General features: G+C 46.5%; 1 protein-coding gene across 1 annotated transcript in view; it reads left to right on the top strand.

The window, feature by feature from the left end:
* Window positions 1-17,717, top strand: part of LOC147120839 (L-gulonolactone oxidase-like) — a 292,759-nt gene that overhangs the window by 222,424 nt on the left and 52,618 nt on the right. The window contains exons 7-8 of the mRNA XM_085977204.1: window positions 2,732-2,822; window positions 3,720-3,905. Coding sequence (XP_085833330.1) covers window positions 2,732-2,822; window positions 3,720-3,905 — 277 coding nt within the window. The remainder of the gene's footprint in view (window positions 1-2,731; window positions 2,823-3,719; window positions 3,906-17,717) is intronic.

The raw sequence follows: 17,717 nt of genomic DNA on the forward strand, positions 1-17,717 counted from the left end.
TCCACAGGTTTATTATTTTTAAATACTCTAAAGAAAGGTAAGTTTATTTTTAGCCCTGTTAAAAACTGTAATTAATTTTTTCAAAAATTTAAACTATTGTTTAAAATAGTTATTTTATGTAATTTATAGTTATTTTAAAATGTGCTTTTAAAAAAAAATGTATTTGAAGTTTTAGTGATGTTTTGGGGCCGATCTCTATTTCATAGATTTGACAGCTCTTCCTGTCAAATCTATGAATAGAGGTTCCCTGCTACCATTGGCTCTCCATGGCCCACGTGATCCCAGGGGACGCATCGAACTAACTGCGCCCCTGGGATACGCAAGCACTGCGCGCCGGCAGTTGGAGCAGGCCCAGGATCGGAATCCCACGCGGGCCCACAGCTCAACGGCCGGCGCGCTAGGTAACATAGAAACATAGAAGATAGGAGCAGGAGTAGGCCATTCGGCCCCTCGAGCCTGCTCCACCATTTAATGAGATCATGGCTGATCATCCAAATTCAGTACCCTGTCCCTGCTTTCTCCCCATATCCCTTGATCCCATTAGCCTTAAGAAATATATCCAACTCCTTCTTGAATATATTTAATGAATTGGCCTCTACTGCCTTCTGTGGTAGAGAATTCCACAGGTTCACTACTCTCTGGGTGAAGAAATTCCTCCTCATCTCTGTCCTAAATGGCCTACCCCTTATCCTTAGACTGTGACCCCTGGTTCTGGACTCCCCGACCATCGGGAACATCCTTCCTGCATCCAGTCTGTCCAGTCCTGTTAGAATTTTATAAGTTTCAATGAGATCCCCTCTCATTCTTCTAAACTCCATCGAGTATAAGCACAATCGACCCAATCTCTCCTCATACGTCATTCCTGCCATCCCAGGTATCAATCTGGTGAATCTTCGCTGCACTCCCTCCATGGCAAGAACATCCTTCCTCAGATAAGGCGACCAAAACTGCACACAATACTCAAGGTGCGGTCTCACCAAGGCCCTGTACAACTGCAGCAAGACACCCCTGTAAGTGCAGGTCGGGGGCTTGCACCCACGGGAAGCCTCCGACCCGAATTTCTGGCCCATTATTTTCTAAGTGCCCTTTTACCACACCTTAATAATAGAATCTAGCATTTTCCCTACTACTGATGTCAGGCTAACTGGTCTGTAGTTCCCCGTTTTCTCTCTCCCTCCTTTCTTAAATAGTGGGGTTACATTTGCCACCTTCCAATCCACGGGAACCGTTCCAGAATCTATGGAATTTTGGAAAATGACAACCAATGCATCCACTATCTTTATGGCCAATTCTTTCAAAACCCTAGGATGCAGGCCATCAGGTCCAGGAGATTTATCAGCTTTCAGTCCCATTAATTTTTCCAGTACTACTTTTTTACTAATATTAATTTCTTTCAGTTCTTCATTCTCGCTCGAGCCTTGGTTCTCCACTATTTCTGGGAAGATTTTTGCGTCTTCTTCCGTAAAGCAGACACAAAGTATTTGTTTAATTTCCATGCCATTTCCTTATTCCCCATTATAATTTCTCCTGTCTGAGTGTGTGTGTGTCTGTGTGTGTGTGGTTGTGAGTGTTTGTGAGTGTGTGTGAGATTCGGTGTGTCAGTGTGTGTGTGAATGTTTGTGAGTGTGTGTGTGTGTGAGTGTGAGTGTGTGTGTAAGTGTGTGAGTGTGTGTGTATGTGTGTGTGTGGGGGGGGTGGGTGTGGGTGGGTGTGAGTGGGTGTGTGTGAGTGTGTGGGTGTGGGTGTGGGTGGGTGTGAGTGGGTGTGTGTGTGTGGGTGTGTGTGGGTGTGAGTGCGAGTTTGTGGGTGTGTGTGAGTGTGTGAGTGTGTGTGTGTGGGTGTGAGTGCGAGTTTGTGGGTGTGTGTGTGTGTGAGTGTGTGTGTGGGTGTGTGTGGGTGTGAGTGCGAGTTTGTGGGTGTGTGTGTGTGTGTGAGTGAGTGTGTGTGTGAATGTGTGTGTGTGTGTGTGTGTGTGTGTGTGTGCATGTGTGCGACTGTGAGTGTGTGTGTGTGAGTGTGTGTGTGTGTGAATGTGTGTGTGTGTGTGTGAATGTGGGTGTGAGTGAGTGTGTGTGCATGTGTGCGAATGTGGGTGTGAGTGAGTGTGTGTGCATGTGTGCGACTGTGAGAGTGTGTGTGTGAGTGTGTGTGTGTGTGAGTGTGTGCGACTGTGAGTGTGTGTGTGTGAGTGTGTGTGTGTGTGTGTGTGAATGTGGGTGTGAGTGAGTGTGTGTGCATGTGTGCAACTGTGAGAGTGTGTGTGTGAGTGTGTGTGTGAGTGTGTGTGTGTGTGAGTGTGTGTGGGTGTTTGTGGGTGTGTGTGGGTGTGTGTGGGTGTGTGTGGGTGTGAGTGTGTGAGTGTGGGTGAGTGTGTGTGAGTGAGTGTATAGGGTGCTGGCGGAGACCATTCATCTTGCTCCGTGCCTCGACTGTGAGGGATTTTGAAGTTAAGAATGTTTAGGGGCTTGGTCCACAGCTCTGAAAACAGACCCATACAAACTGTTGAACATAGAGACAGGAGGAGGCCATTCCACCCCTCGAGCCTGCTCCACCATTCAATCAGATCGAGACTGATCTCTGCCTCAACTTCATTTACCCACCGTTACTCCACACTCCTCGATACTATTAGCCAACAAGAGTCTATCGATCTATGAACCTCCCCTCCACAGTCAGGACCTGACCTAATTAGGATGTGTTTTTACACTAACGATGTGCCTCGTTGCTCTTTCAGTATCGGCGCCGTGTCTGATGTAACAGTTGCTGGCATGATTGGAACCGGCACCCACAACACGGGCATCCAGCATGGCATCCTGGCTACGCAGGTACCAGCCCTTTCCAAGGGCAATCAGCCCCACTCATTGCTTTTGAATGTAAAGTTTATGTTGTCAGCTTGTAGCCAGTCAAACCCAGGCTGGACTCATTCCACATGTGACTATCCACTCCGACACAAACGGCAGCTCGCTCCGTGTTGTGTCTGCGTTGGAATCCATTCCACTAACAACAGAAAATTGCTGGAAAGGTTCAGTGGGTCAGGCAGCGTCTGTGGAGAGAGAAACAGAGTTAATGCTTCAGGGCGGTGACCCTTCCTCAGAACTGGTGTAGGGAACAGGTTCTCTTGGGAGACGGTGGAAGCGGATATTTTTGATTCATTCAAATGTAAATTAGATCGATTTCTTTCAGATAATAATATTTTGGGACACAGTATGTGAGTAGTTATCGACATGAGGTGTGGTGAGTGTAGCGAGCTCGGGAGGAACTGGTGACTGTGGACCTCTGGTTCCCTAAGCTCTCCACCACTGGGGTTTTCCTCGCTTCGTGTCTGGGTCTGTTGTAGACTCACTGATAGAGATCGATCGCTGTGATTAGTCAACAACTCCATTATTGTTGGATCATGTGACTACCAGGCTGGGAGAAGGAGATCTGGATGGACCTGGGTCTTCATCTAGCAATCCCCACATTCCTACCTTCATCACTATTGTGGCCCACGGGTCAATGTCTCTTGACCTCTGAAGACCCTCTTGGTGCTGCTGTACTGGTGTGTCACATCCCTTGTTCACCAGCACATCAGCAATGCTTCGCATTGTGGTGCAGGCACCAGTGTGTTTAGATACTTCCATCCAGCTCTTTAAGCTATTCCAGGCCTTGTATCAGTTGTCTACCCTCACAGTTTTGTAACCAACAGCAAACCAGCCCTTCTAACTTGATTCTGCTTCTCTCAGGTGGTGGCACTGACGTTGATGACAGCTGCCGGCGAGGTCCTCGAGTGTTCGGACACCATCAACCGCGAGATATTCCAGGCCGCTCGGGTGCATCTCGGCTGCCTGGGAGTGGTATTAAACGTTACCATGCAGTGTGTACCCGCCTTCAATATTCACCTGCAGCAGTTCCCACAGACGCTCACAGAGGTACAGTGCCTTTCATTATCATTGGGATCAATAGTGAGTTGTGAGTGTGTGTTAGTGACCAGGGTCGTGGTACTGACACATTGGTTTGTATTAGTGACAAGCACTGAGCAGTGGGTGTTAGCCCCCGATGTAACTGATGGAAAGGTGTGCTGCTGGGTTCTGATGCCCAGTACTGTGATTTGTTCTGTTACAGGTCTGCAGTAGGTATTGTCACCATTGGGAGCCCATATCAGATTATACTGACTGGTGCCTGACACCATTGGGTTTGTTCATTCTCACTGGTGATTGGCACCATTGGGTGTGTTCATTCTCACTGGTGATTGGCACCATTGGGTGTGTTCACTCTCACTGGTGATTGGCACCATTGGGTGTGTTCACTCTCACTGGTGATTGGCACCATTGGGTATGTTCACTCTCACTGGTGATTGGCACCATTGGATGTGCTCACTCTCACTGGTGATTGGCACCATTGGGTGTGCTCACTCTCACTGGTGATTGGCACCATTGGGTGTGTTCACTCTCACTGGTGATTGGCACCATTGGGTATGTTCACTCTCACTGGTGATTGGCACCATTGGGTGTGTTCACACTCACTGGTGATTGGCACCATTGGGTATGTTCACTCTTATTGATGATTGGCACTATTGGGTGTGCTCACTCTCACTGGTGATTGGCACCATTGGATGTGCTCACTCTCACTGGTGATTGGCACCATTGGGTGTGCTCACTCTCACTGGTGATTGGCACCATTGGGTGTGTTCACTCTCACTGGTGATTGGCACTATTGGGTGTGCTCACTCTCACTGGTGATTGGCACCATTGGGTGTGTTCACTCTCACTGGTCACTGGTGCCTGACACTATTGGGTGCGTTCACTCTCACTGGTGATTGGCACCATTGGGTATGTTCACTCTCACTGGTGATTGGCAACAATGGGTGTGTTCACTCTTACTGATGGCTGACACTATTGGGTGTGTTCACTCTTACTGATGATTGGCACCAATGGGTGTGCTCAATCTCACTGGTGATTGGCACCATTGGGTATGTTCACTCTCACTGGTGATTGGCAACAATGGGTGTGTTCACTCTTACTGATGATTGGCACCATTGGGTGTGTTCACTCTTACTGATGATTGGCACCATTGGGTGTGCTCACTCTCACCGGTGATTGGCAACAATGGGTGTGTTCACTCTTACTGATGATTGGCACTATTGGGTGTGCTCACTCTCACTGGTGATTGGCACCATTGGGTGTGTTCACTCTCACTGGTCACTGGTGCCTGACACTATTGGGTGTGTTCACTCTCACTGGTGATTGGCACCATTGGGTGTGTTCACTCTCACTGGTGATTAGCACCAATGGGTGTGTTCACTCTCACTGGTGATTGGCACCAATGGGTGTGTTCACTCTCACTGGTGATTGGCACCAATGGGTGTGTTCACTCTCACTGGTGATTGGCACCAATGGGTGTGTTCACTCTCACTGGTGATTGGCACCATTGGGTGTGTTCACTCTCATTGGTCACTGGTGCCTGACACTATTGGGTGTGTTCACTCTCACTGGTGATTGGCACCATTGGGTGTGTTCACTCTCACTGGTGATTGGCACCAATGGGTGTGTTCACTCTCACTGGTGATTGGCACCAATGGGTGTGTTCACTCTCACTGGTGATTGGCACCATTGGGTGTGTTCACTCTCACTGGTGATTGGCACCAATGGGTGTGTTCACTCTCACTGGTGATTGGCACCAATGGGTGTGTTCACTCTCACTGGTGATTGGCACCAATGGGTGTGTTCACTCTCACTGGTGATTGGCACCATTGGGTGTGTTCACTCTCACTGGTCACTGGTGCCTGACACTATTGGGCGTGTTCACTCTCACTGGTGATTGGCACCATGCGCCTGCTGCCCTTATTCTTCTAGGTAGTAGAGGTCACGGCTGATGGGAGTTCTATCAAATTAACCTTGGTAGATCTACATCAGGGTCGATAAAAGTAGAGGTGATATCATACAGTATCATACAGAGCTATATGTTGAGGAAGGGCTTGGGAAGGTAAATGAGTCCTCGCTGGGAAAGAGATTCAAAGGGCAAATGAGTCAAATCCAAACAAGGAAGTCAATGGCAGTATGTTCAGAGATAAGATCATAAGAACATAAGAATTAGGAGCAGGGGTCGGCCATATGGCCCCTCGAGCCTGCTCCGCCATTCAATGAGATCATGGCTGACCTTCGACCTCAATTCCACTTTCCTGCCTGATCTCCATATCCCTTGATTCCTCTGGAGTCCAAAAATCTATCGATCTCAGCCTTGAATATACTCAATGACTCAGCATTCACATAGTTGAATAGCCCTTACTGTATGCAGCCATGGTCTTGCCTGATGTGCCTCCCATAGTTGAATAGCCCTTACTGTATGTAAAGTGTGGAATGTGCGTGTGTGTTTGATGAAAGGGCCATAGGTGTTGGATGAGCGTTGGACATTGGGGTTTTAAGACCCTCTGGCCATAGAGTGAGGTTGAGATGGAGGGATGGAGACGTATTGAAAAAAAGCCACTCACCCTGATGACCTGAGTGAAGTCGTTGAACTTTTTTCTACGTTGGATATGGGTCCTGGGCACCATCCTCCTGGAGGAGATGCTCTGAGCCACTTCCCTCCACACTCTTCTGCACTCGCGCAGCAAAGGCCTCCTGCCACTCTCTGGGTACAGTATAGTTCTTCTGCGCTCCACCATGCCAACTAGAGCCTCCAAGGCCCGCTCGCTGAAGCGCTGTGCTCGCTCCCTGGCCCTCTCCATAGTCCTTGCCTGCAAGATTTAGCCACAGGTCTGTCCCGGCCGAGATTCAAGGCTCCAATGATCAGGGTGTGGCTGGAGAGCAAGAACGACCCTCCCCTTTAAGAACTGGCCAGCGCCAGTGTTCAATCGCTAACTGACAGCATCTGCGCTGCGCCCGCGCTCTGAGGTAGCACCTCGTTCCTCGGCGTTAGAGCCTTAAGAGAGGTGTGTAGCTCCTGATTTAGCGCTCCAATCACGTCCAGGGGCGATAAAAGCCAAGTTTGCTGTCGGAGGCGATAATTAGCACCAGGTGCTAAACTTTGCGCATGGCCGATAACGGCGCCCCAAACAGGACGATACTGAATTTCTCCCCCATAGAAACATAGAAGATAGGAGCAGGAGAAGGCCATTCGGCCCCTCGATCCTGTTCCGCCATTTAATGAGATCATGGCTGATCATCCAAATTCAGTACCCTGTCTCTGCTTTCTCCTCGTATCCCTTGATCCCTTTAGCCTTAAGAAATATATCTAACTCCTTCCTGAATATATTTAATGAATTGGCCTCAACTGCCTTGTGTGGTAGAGAATTCCACAGGTTCACCACTCTCTGGATGAAGAAATTCCTCCTCATCTCAGTCCTAAATGGCTTATCCCCTTATCCTTAGACTGTGACCCCTGGTTCTGGACTCCCCCGCCATCGGGAACATCTGTCCTGCATCTAGTCTGTCAAGTCCTGTTAGAATTTTATAAGTTTCAATGATATCTCCTCTCATTCTTCTAAACTCTAGCGAATATAAGCCTAATCGACCCATACGTCATTCCTGCCATCCCAGGTATCAGTCTGGTGAATCTTCGCTGCACTCTCTCCATGGCAAGAACATCCTTCCTCAGATAAGGTGACCAAAACTGCACACAATACTCAAGGTGTGGTCTCACCAAGGCCCTGTACAACTGCAGCAAGACATCCTTGCTCCTGTACTCGAATCCTTTTGCTACGAAGGCCAACATACCATTTGCCTTCTTAACCACCTGCTGCACCTGCATGCTTACTTTCAGCGACTGGTGCACAAGGACACCCAGGTCTCGTTGCACTTCCCCTTATCCCAATCTATTGCCGTTCAGATAATAAACTGTCTTCCTGTTTTTGCCACCGAAGTGGATAACCTCGCATTTATCCACATTATACTGCATTTGCCATGCACCTGCCCAATCACCCAACCTGTCCAAATCGTACTGGAGTTTCTCTGCATCCTCCTCATAGCACACACGCCCACCCAGCTTTGTGTCATCTGCAAACTTGGAGATATTACATCTAGTTCCCTCGTCTAGATCATTTATATATATTGTGAATAACTGGGGTCCTAGCACCGATCCCTGCGGTACCCCAATAGTCACTGACTGCCACTCGGAAAAAGACCTGTTTATTCCAACTCTTTGCTTCCTGTCTGCCAACTAGTTCTGTATCCAAGACAGTACTTTACCCCCAATCCCATGTGCTTTAACTTTGCACACTAATCTCTTATGAGTGACCTTATGAAAAGCCTTCTGAAAGTCCAAATACACCACATCCACTGGTTCTCCCTTATCTATTCTACCAGTTACATCGTCAAAAATTCCAGTAGATTAGTCAAGCATGATTTACCTTTTGTAAATCCATGTTGACTTTGTCTGATCCTGTCACTGTTTTCCAAGTGCTCTGCTATTACATCTTTTATAATGGACTCTAGCATTTTCCCCACTACCGATGTCAGGCGTACCGGTCTATAATTCCCCATTTTCTCTCTACCACCTTTTTTAAATAGTGGGGTTACATTAGCTATCCTCCAATCCATGGGAACTGTTCCAGAGTCTATAGAATTTTGGAAGATGACCAGCAATGCATCTACTATTTCTAGGGCCACTTCCTTAAGTACCCTAGGATGTAGATTATAAGGCCCTGGGGATTTATCGGCCTTCAATCCCATCAATTTCCCGAACACCATTTCCCTACAAATACTGATTTCATTCAATTCCTCCCTTTCATCAGAACCTATGTTCCCCGACATCTCTGGGAGGTTATTTGTGTCCTCCTTTGCTACACATCTCTGGTGTAGTGGGGACAGTTGGTAAATAAAGCGCCCTAGAGTATACCTGTAACTGGGGTATTGAATACATTTTAAAATTAATTAAAGGAGTAAGTCATGGCAGGAGAGTTCAGACCCGTGTTCTGCTCCTCTTGCTCCATGTGGGAAATCAGGGACGCTGCCAGTGTCCCTGATGACCATGTGTGCGGGAAATGCATCTAGCTGCAGCTACTTGTAGACCGCATTGCGGCGGTCGAGCTGCGGGTGGATGAATTTTGGAGCATGCGCGATGCTGAGAGGGTCATGGATAGCACGTTTAGCGAGTTGATCACGCCTCAGGGTAGGGCTGCACAGGGGGTGACCATCAGGCGGAGCAACAGAGGCAGGCAGGAAGTGCAGGGAACCCCTGCGGACATCCCCCTTTCAAACAAGTATACCAAGTTGGATACTGTTGAGGGGGATGACTCACCAGGGGAAGGCAGCAGCAGCCAGCTTCCTGGCACCAGGGACGCTTCTGCTGCTCAGAAAGGGAGGAAAAAGAGTGGGAGAGCAATAGTGGTAGGGGATTCTATCGTAAGGGGAACAGATAGGCGTTTCTGTGGCCGCAAACGTGACTCCAGGATGGTTTGTTGCCTCCCTGGGGCCAGGGTCTGGGATGTCACTGAGCGGCTACAGGGGGAGGGTGAGCAGGCAGAGGTCGTGGTCCACATTGGGACCAACGACATAGGAAGGAAGGGGGATGAGGTCCTGCATCAAGAATTTAGGGAGCTAGGTAACAGATTAAAGAGCAGGACCTCGAAGGTTGTAATCTCTGGATTACTCCCAGTGCCACGTGATAGTAAGTATAGGAATGGGAGGATAGAGCAGATGAATGCGTGGCTAAAGAGTTGGTGTAGGGGGGAGGGTTTTACTTTCCTGGATCACTGGGCCTGCTTCTGGGAAAGGTGGGACTTGTACAAGTCGGACGGGTTGCACCTGAACCAGAGCGGGACAAATATCCTTGCGGGGAGGATTAAGTCAGCTTGGTAGACAGGGCAAATATATAAGGGCAAGGCTGGATGGCATCTATTTTAATGCAAGGAGTCTTGCAAATAAGGTGGATGAACTGAAGGTGTTGATAAACACATGGGAGTATGATATTGTTGCTATCACGGAGACATGGTTGAGGGAGGGGCAAGACTGGCAGCTCAATATTCCGGGGTACAGAATCTTCAGGCGAGACAGAGGGGGAGGTATAAGAGGAGGGGGTGTCGCAATATTAATTAAGGAGTCAATTACTGCAGTAAGGAGGGATGATATATTAGCAGGTTCCTCTAATGAGGCCATATGGGTGGAGCTTAAAAACAAAAAGGGGGCAAGCACTTTGCTGGGAGTGTACTATAGGCCTCCAAACAGTCAGGGGGAGATAGAGGAACAGATATGTAGGCAAATCTCAGAGAAATGTGCAAATAATAGGGTAATAATAATGGGGGATTTCAACTTCCCCAATATTAACTGGGATAGTCAGAGTGTGAAAGGCTCAGAGGGTGTAGAATTCTTAAAGTGCATCCAGGAGAGCTTTTTGAGCCAGCATGTAGAAAGTCCTACGAGAGAGGGGGCGGTACTGGACCTAATTCTAGGGAATGTGGCCGGCCAAGTGGAAAAAGTGCTAGTAGGTGAGCACTTTGGTGATAGTGACCATAATATGGTAAGATTTAAGGTGGTCATGGAAAAGGACAGGGATGGGCCGGAAATAAAGGTTCTAAATTGGGGGAAGGCCGATTTTAATAGGATAAGGCAGGATCTGGCCAAAATGGACTGGGATCAGCTACTTGTAGGGAAATCCGCATCGGAGCAATGGGAGGCTTTCAGAAGGGAGATTGAGATCATACAATGGCAACATGTTCCCGTAAAGGTCAAGAGTGGTTCCAAAAACCACAGGGAACCTTGGATGTCAGGGGATATACGAGAATGGATTAGGAAAAAAAGGAGGGCTTTTGGTAGATACAAAAGGCTAAAGACGGAGGAAGCCCTAGAGGAGTACAAAAAGTGCAGGGGGATACTTAAAAAAGAAATTAGGAGATCAAGGAGGGGCCATGCAATAACACTGGCGAGCAAAATAAAGGAAAATCCTAAGATGTTTTATAAGTATATTAAGGGTAAGAGGATAACCAGGGAAAAAATAGGGCCCATTAGGGACAAAAGTGGCAATCTGTGTGTGGAGCCGGAAGATGTAGGAGGGGTTCTAAATGAATTTTTTGCATCTGTCTTCACTATGGAGAAGGACGATGTAGACATAGAAATAGGGCGGGGGGACTGCGATATGCTTGAACATATTAACATCGAGAGGGAGGAGGTATTGGCGGTTTTAGCTGGCCAAAAAATGGATAAATCCCCAGGCCCGGATGAAATGTATCCCAGGCTGCTGTGTGAGGCAAAGGAAGAGATTGCGGGGGCTCTAACACATATATTCAGGACCTCTCTGGCCACAGGGGATGTGCCAGAGGACTGGAGAACCACTAATGTAGTACCATTATTCAAGAAGGGGAGTAGGGAAAAACCGGGGAACTACAGGCCAGTGAGCCTAACATCAGTGGTAGGAAAATTATTGGAAAAAATTCTGAGGGACAAAATTTGTCTCCACTTGGAGAGGCAAGGATTAATCAGGGATAGTCAACATGGCTTTGTCAAGGGAAGATCATGTCTGACTAATTTGATTGAATTTTTTGAGGGGGTGACTAGGTGTGTGGATGAGGGTAACGCAGTGGATGTGGTATACATGGATTTCAGTAAGGCCTTCGATAAAGTCCTGCACAGGAGACTGGTCAAGAAGGTAAGACAGGGTGCCTTGGCACATTGGATACAAAACTGGCTTAGTGGCAGAAGGCAGAGGGTGATGGTCGAAGGTTGTTTTTGTGACTGGAAGCCTGTGGCCAGTGGGGTACCACAGGGATCGGTGCTGGGTCCCTTGCTGTTTGTGGTCTACATTAATGACTTGGATATGAATGTAAAAGGTATGATCAGTAAGTTCGCGGATGATACAAAAATTGGTAGGGTGGTGAATAGCGAGGAGGGTAGCCTCAGTCTGCAGGACGATATAGATGGGTTGGTCAGATGGGCGGAACAGTGGCAAATGGAATTTAACCCGGAAAAGTGCGAGGTGATGCACTTTGAGGGGACTAACAAGGCAAGGGAATACACAATGAATGGAAAGACCCTAGGCAAGACGGAGGGTCAGAGGGATCTGGGTGTGCAAGTACACAGATCCCTGAAGGCGGCGGAACAGGTGGATAAGGTGGTAAAAAAGGCATATGGGATACTTGCCTTCATTAGCCGAGGCATTGAATATAAGAGCAAGGAGGTAATGATGGAGCTGTATAAAACACTGGTTAGGCCACAGCTGGAATACTGTGTGCAGTTCTGGTCGCCACACTACAGGAAGGATGTGATCGCGTTAGAGAGGGTGCAGAGGAGGTTCACCAGGATGTTACCAGGGCTGGAGCGCTTCAGCTATGAAGAGAGACTGGGCAGATTGGGTTTGTTTTCCTTGGAGCAGAGGAGGCTGAGGAGGGACATGATTGAGGTGTACAAAATTATGAGGGGCATAGATAGGATGGATGCTGAGGAGCTTTTTCCCTTAGTAGAGGGGTCAATAACTAGGGGGCATAGATTCAAGGTAAAGGGCGGGAGGTTTAGTGGGGATTTGAGAAAGAACTTTTTCACCCAGAGGGTGGTTGGAGTCTGGAACTCACTGCCTGAAAGGGTTGTGGAGGCAGAAACCCTCACAACATTTAAGAAGCATTTGGATGAGCACTTGAAATGCCATAGCATACAAGGCTACGGACCAAATGCTGGAATATGGGATTAGATTAGACAGGGCTTGATGGCCGGCGCGGACACGATGGGCCGAAGGGCCTCTATCTGTGCTGTATTACTCTCTATGACTCTCTCTAAGACAGAACCAAAGTATGTATTTAGTTGGTCTGCCATTTCTTTGTTCCCCATTATAAATTCCCCTGATTCTGACTGCAAGGGACCTACGCTTGACTACACCAATCTTTTTCTCTTCACATATCTATAAAAGCTTTTACAGTCAGTTGTTATGTTACCTGTAAGCTTACTCTCATAATCTATTTTCCCCCTCTTAATTAATCCCTTTGTCCTCCTTTGCTGAATGCTAAACTGCTCCCAATCCTCAGGTTTGCTGCTTTATCTGGCCAAATTATTTGTCCTCTCCTTGGATCTTATGCTATCCCTAATTTCCCTTGTTACCCACGGTTGAGTCAGCTTTTTTGTTTTATTTTTATGCCAAAGAGGGATGAAAAAATTTTGTAGTTCATCCATGTGATCTTTAAATGTTTGCCATTGCCTATCCACCGTCAACCCTTTATGTAATGTTCCCCAATCCATCCTAGCTGACTCATGCTTCAACTTTAAATAAAGTTTCCTTTATTTAAATTCAGGACCCTAGTCTATGAGTCAACTACTTCACTCTCCATCTTAATGAAGAAATCTACATATTATGATCGCTCCTCCCCAAGGGGCCTCGCACAACAAGATTGCTAATTAATCCTTTCTCATTACATAATACCTAGTCTAAGATGGCCTGATCACTAGTTGGTTCCTCAACATATTGGTCCAGGAAACCATCCCGTATACGCTCTAGGAATTCCTCCTCCACAGTATTGTTACTAATTTGGTTAGCCCAAACTATATGTAGATTAAAGTCACCCAAGATAACTGCTGTGCCCTTATTGCACCCATCTCTAATTTCCCATTTAATACCATCCCCAACCTCAGCATTACTGTTTGGGGGTCTGTATACAACTCCCACTAACGTTTTCTGCCCCTTGGTATTTCTCAGCTCTGCCCATACAGATTCCACATCATCAGAGCTAATATCCTTCCTTACTATTGTGTTAATCTCCTCTTTAACCAGCAATGCTACTCCACCTCCTTTTCCTTTTATACTGTCCTTCCTGAATATTGAATACCCCTGGATGTTGAATTCCCAGTCTTGGTCACCCTGGAGCCATGTTTCCATAATCCCAATTATATCATATCCGTTTACATCTATTTGTGCAGCTAATTCATCCACATTATTATGAATGCTCCTCGCATTAAGACACAAAGCCTTCAGGCTTGATTTTTTAACACTCTTATTCCTTTTAGAATTATTATTTACTGTGGCCCTGTTTGATTTACTCCCTTGATTTCTCTGCCTTCCACGTTTGCTTTTCTCCTTCCTGTCTTTTGTTTCTATCCTTGCTTCCCTTTCCTCTGTCTCCCCGCACAGGTTCCCAACCCCTGCCATTTTAGTTTAAACCCTCCCCAACAGCACTAGCAAACACGCCCCCTTGGACATCGGTTCCCGTCCAGTTTGTACTTGTCCCACCTCCCCCAGAACCAGTTCCAATGTCCCAGTAATTTGAATCCCTCCCCCTTGCACCATTCCTCTAGCCATGTATTCATCTCAAATATCCTTCTATTTCTACTCTGACTCGCATGTGGCACTGGTAGAAATCCTGAGATTACTACCTTTGAGGTCTTAATTTTTAATTTACCTCCTAACTCCCGATATTCAGCTTTTAGGACCTCATCTCGTTTTTTACCTATATCATTGGTACCTATATGCACCACGACAACTGGCTGCCTCGTGGATGCACAGCAGTGACTGCAGCCACCGCTCAGACTCCGTAACCCGGTGCTCGAGCTGCTGTAGCTGGTGACACATCCCGCACATGTGGTTGCCCAGACCACGGGAGGTGTCCAGGACTTCCCACATGGCACAGGATGCGCACTCCATGGGACTGAGCTGCCCTGCCATAACTCTATTTAATAGACTAAGAACTAACCCAGCAGAAATAAACGTATAAACTTAAAAAAAATACACTCACCAGCTACTCACCAATCAGCTCCTTCCCTTGTGCCGACGTCACTTTTTTTACTCTGATGTCACGTTTTCAAAAACTGCCTCTGTTGAGTTGCTGCCGCTCCTTTTAGCTGCTCGCTCTCGCTGTGCTCCCACCAGGTCCGCTCCTTCCGGCCTCATTAATAAATAAAGGAAGGTTGGGATGGGAATAGGGCCATTAAGGGACAGACAGGATAATACCACAGGTAACAATAAGGAGATGGCAGAAATATTAAATCATTATTTTGCTTCAGTATTTACCAGGGAGATAGAACATGTGGACATGACATTGGATGAGGAGATGAGTAATGAGATAAGTGCATTTAATATTTAAAAAGGGGATATATTAAATAAATTAATCAAACTCAAAGAGGATAAAACCCCTGGACCGGATGGATTGCATCGATGCATTTTAAAAGAATCTAGGGAAGAGATAGCAGAGGCATTACTACACATATTTAATAATTCGTTAGAAAAAGGTGCAGTGCCAGAGGACTGGCGGATAGCGAACGTAATACCTATATTTAAGAATGGAGATAGAACATGTCCAGAGAACTATAGACCAGTCAGCTTAACATCGGTGGTAGGATAAATAATGGAATCCCTACTAAAGGAGAGAATAGAAGAACATCTAGAAACAAAAAGTATAATGATGAATAGTCAACATGGGTTTCAAAAGGGAAAATCTTGTTTGACCAATCTCATTGAATTTTTTGAAGAGGTGACAGAGAAAGTAGACAATGGTAATGCAGTAGATGTAATTTATCTAGATTTTCAAAAGTCCTTCGATAAGGTACCCCATAATAGACTGATGAACAAGGTCAGAGAATGTGGAGTCAGGACAAGTAGCAGAATGGATTGCTGACTGGCTTCAGGACAGAAAGCAGAGAGTAGGGGTAAAGGGTAGCTATTCACAGAGCCAGAAGGTAGCGATCGAAAAAGGCAGACACAGGCAGACCAGGCTGCCAAGAGAAGACAGGATATGCTCTCACTGCAGTCAGGGAGTAGTTGAGACAGAGATGCACTTCCTCACAGCCTGTGGAAAATATCAGGGCATCAGAGAGAATTTCTATCAAAAATTCTCACAAATATGCCCTGAATTCAGAAATCTGACTGACAACCAAAAACTCCCATTCCTACTGGGGGAGGAGAGAAGCTGTGTAACACTGGCGGCACACTATGTTACAGCTTGCCATGAACAGAGGGACAACCAGTAAACTAAGACAAGAGTATATATAAACAAGGCGAAAATATATTTATAAACTCAGGGATATACCTGTTTATACACTGTATGAATGGAACCGCGTTTATGTGTTCAACCATAAATGTATTTTGATGCTTTGGCAACATAAGATGTACCTTATCATGCCAATAAAGCGATTTGTATTGTATTGTATTGGGTAGTGGTGTTCCACAAGGGTCAGCGCTGGGACCACTGCTGTTCACAATTTACATTAATGATTTAGACTTGGAATCAAAAACAAAATTTCTAAATTTGCGGATTGACACCAAATTGGGGGGATAGTCAATACTGAGGAGGACTGCAACAAATTACAGGAGGACATTAATAAACTCACAGAATGGCCAAATAATTGGCAAATGAAGTTCAACACAGATAAATGGGAGGTATTACATTTCGGTAGGAAGAATAGGGAGGTCACGTATTACTTGGAGGGTGCGAGTCTGGGTGGGGTCGAGGAACAAAGGGATCTCGGAGTACAAATACACAAATCACTAAAAGTTGCGACATAGGTTAGCAAGGCCATAAAAAGCAAACCAAGCACTGGGGTTTATTTCTAGAGAGATAGAATTGAAAAGTAGGGAAGTTTTGCTAAACCTGTATCGAACCTTGGTTAGACCACACTTGGAGTACTGCGTACAGCTCTGGTCGCCATATTATAAAAAGGATATAGAGGCACTGGAGAGGGTGCAGAGAAGATTTACAAGGATAATACCAGAAATGCGAGTGTATACATATCAGGAAAGGAGGAACAGGCTGGGGCTCTTTTCTCTTGAAAAGAGGAGGCTGAGGAGTGACCGAATAGAGGTCTTTAAAATGATGAAAGGTTTTGATAGAGTGGATACAGAGAGATTGTTTCCACTTGTGGGGAAGGGCATAACTAGAGGCCATCAATATAAGATAGTCACCAAGAAATCCAATAGGGAATTCAGAAGAAACTTCTTTACCCAGAGAATGTGGTGAGAATGTGGAACTCGCTACCACAGGGAGTGGTTGAGGCGAATAGTATCGATGCATTTAAGGGGAGGCTGGATAAGCACGTGAGGGAGAAGGGAATAGAGGGTTACGCTGATAGAGTTAGATGAGGAAAAATGGGAAGAGGCTCGAGTGGAGCATAAACACCGGCATGGACTGGTTGGGCCGAATGGCCTGTTTCTGTGCCGTATATCCTATGTAATGTAATGTAATCCTACGTAAGATCAACTATGATCTTATTGAATGGCGGAGCAGGCTCGAGGGGCCGACTGGCCGACTCCTGCTCCTATTTCTTATGTTCTTATGTTCACAACCTGCCCAGCTACCTTCAACGATTTGTGCATATATACCCCAAGGTCTCTCTGTTTATGCCTTTAGGATTGTACCATTTAGTTTATATTGCCTTTCCTCATTCTTTCTACCAAAATGTATCACTTCGCACTTTTCTGCGTTAAATGTCATCTGCCACGTGTCCGCCCATTCCACCAGCCTGTCTATATCCTCTTGAAGTCTATCACTATCCTTCTCCCTGTTCACTATACTTCCAAATTTTGTGTCATCTGCAAATTTTTAAATTGTGCCCTGTACTCCCAAATCCAAGTCATTAATATATATCAAGAAAAGCAGTGGTCCTAGTACCAACCCCTGGGGAACACCACTGTATACCTTCCGCCAGTCCGATAAACAACCATTCGCCACTACTCTCTGTTTCCTGTCACTTGGCTAATTTTGTATCCAGGCTGCCACTGTCCCTTTTATTCCATGGGCTTCAACTTTGCTAGCAAGCCTGTTATGTGGCACTTTATCAAATGCCTTTTGGAAGTCCATGTACACCACATCAACCGCATTAACCTCATCAACCCTCTCTGTT

The sequence above is a fragment of the Somniosus microcephalus genome, chromosome 3 (genome assembly GCF_052327205.1).
Source record: "Somniosus microcephalus isolate GS21.2 chromosome 3, FLI_Smic_1.0, whole genome shotgun sequence".
NCBI lineage: Eukaryota > Metazoa > Chordata > Chondrichthyes > Squaliformes > Somniosidae > Somniosus > Somniosus microcephalus.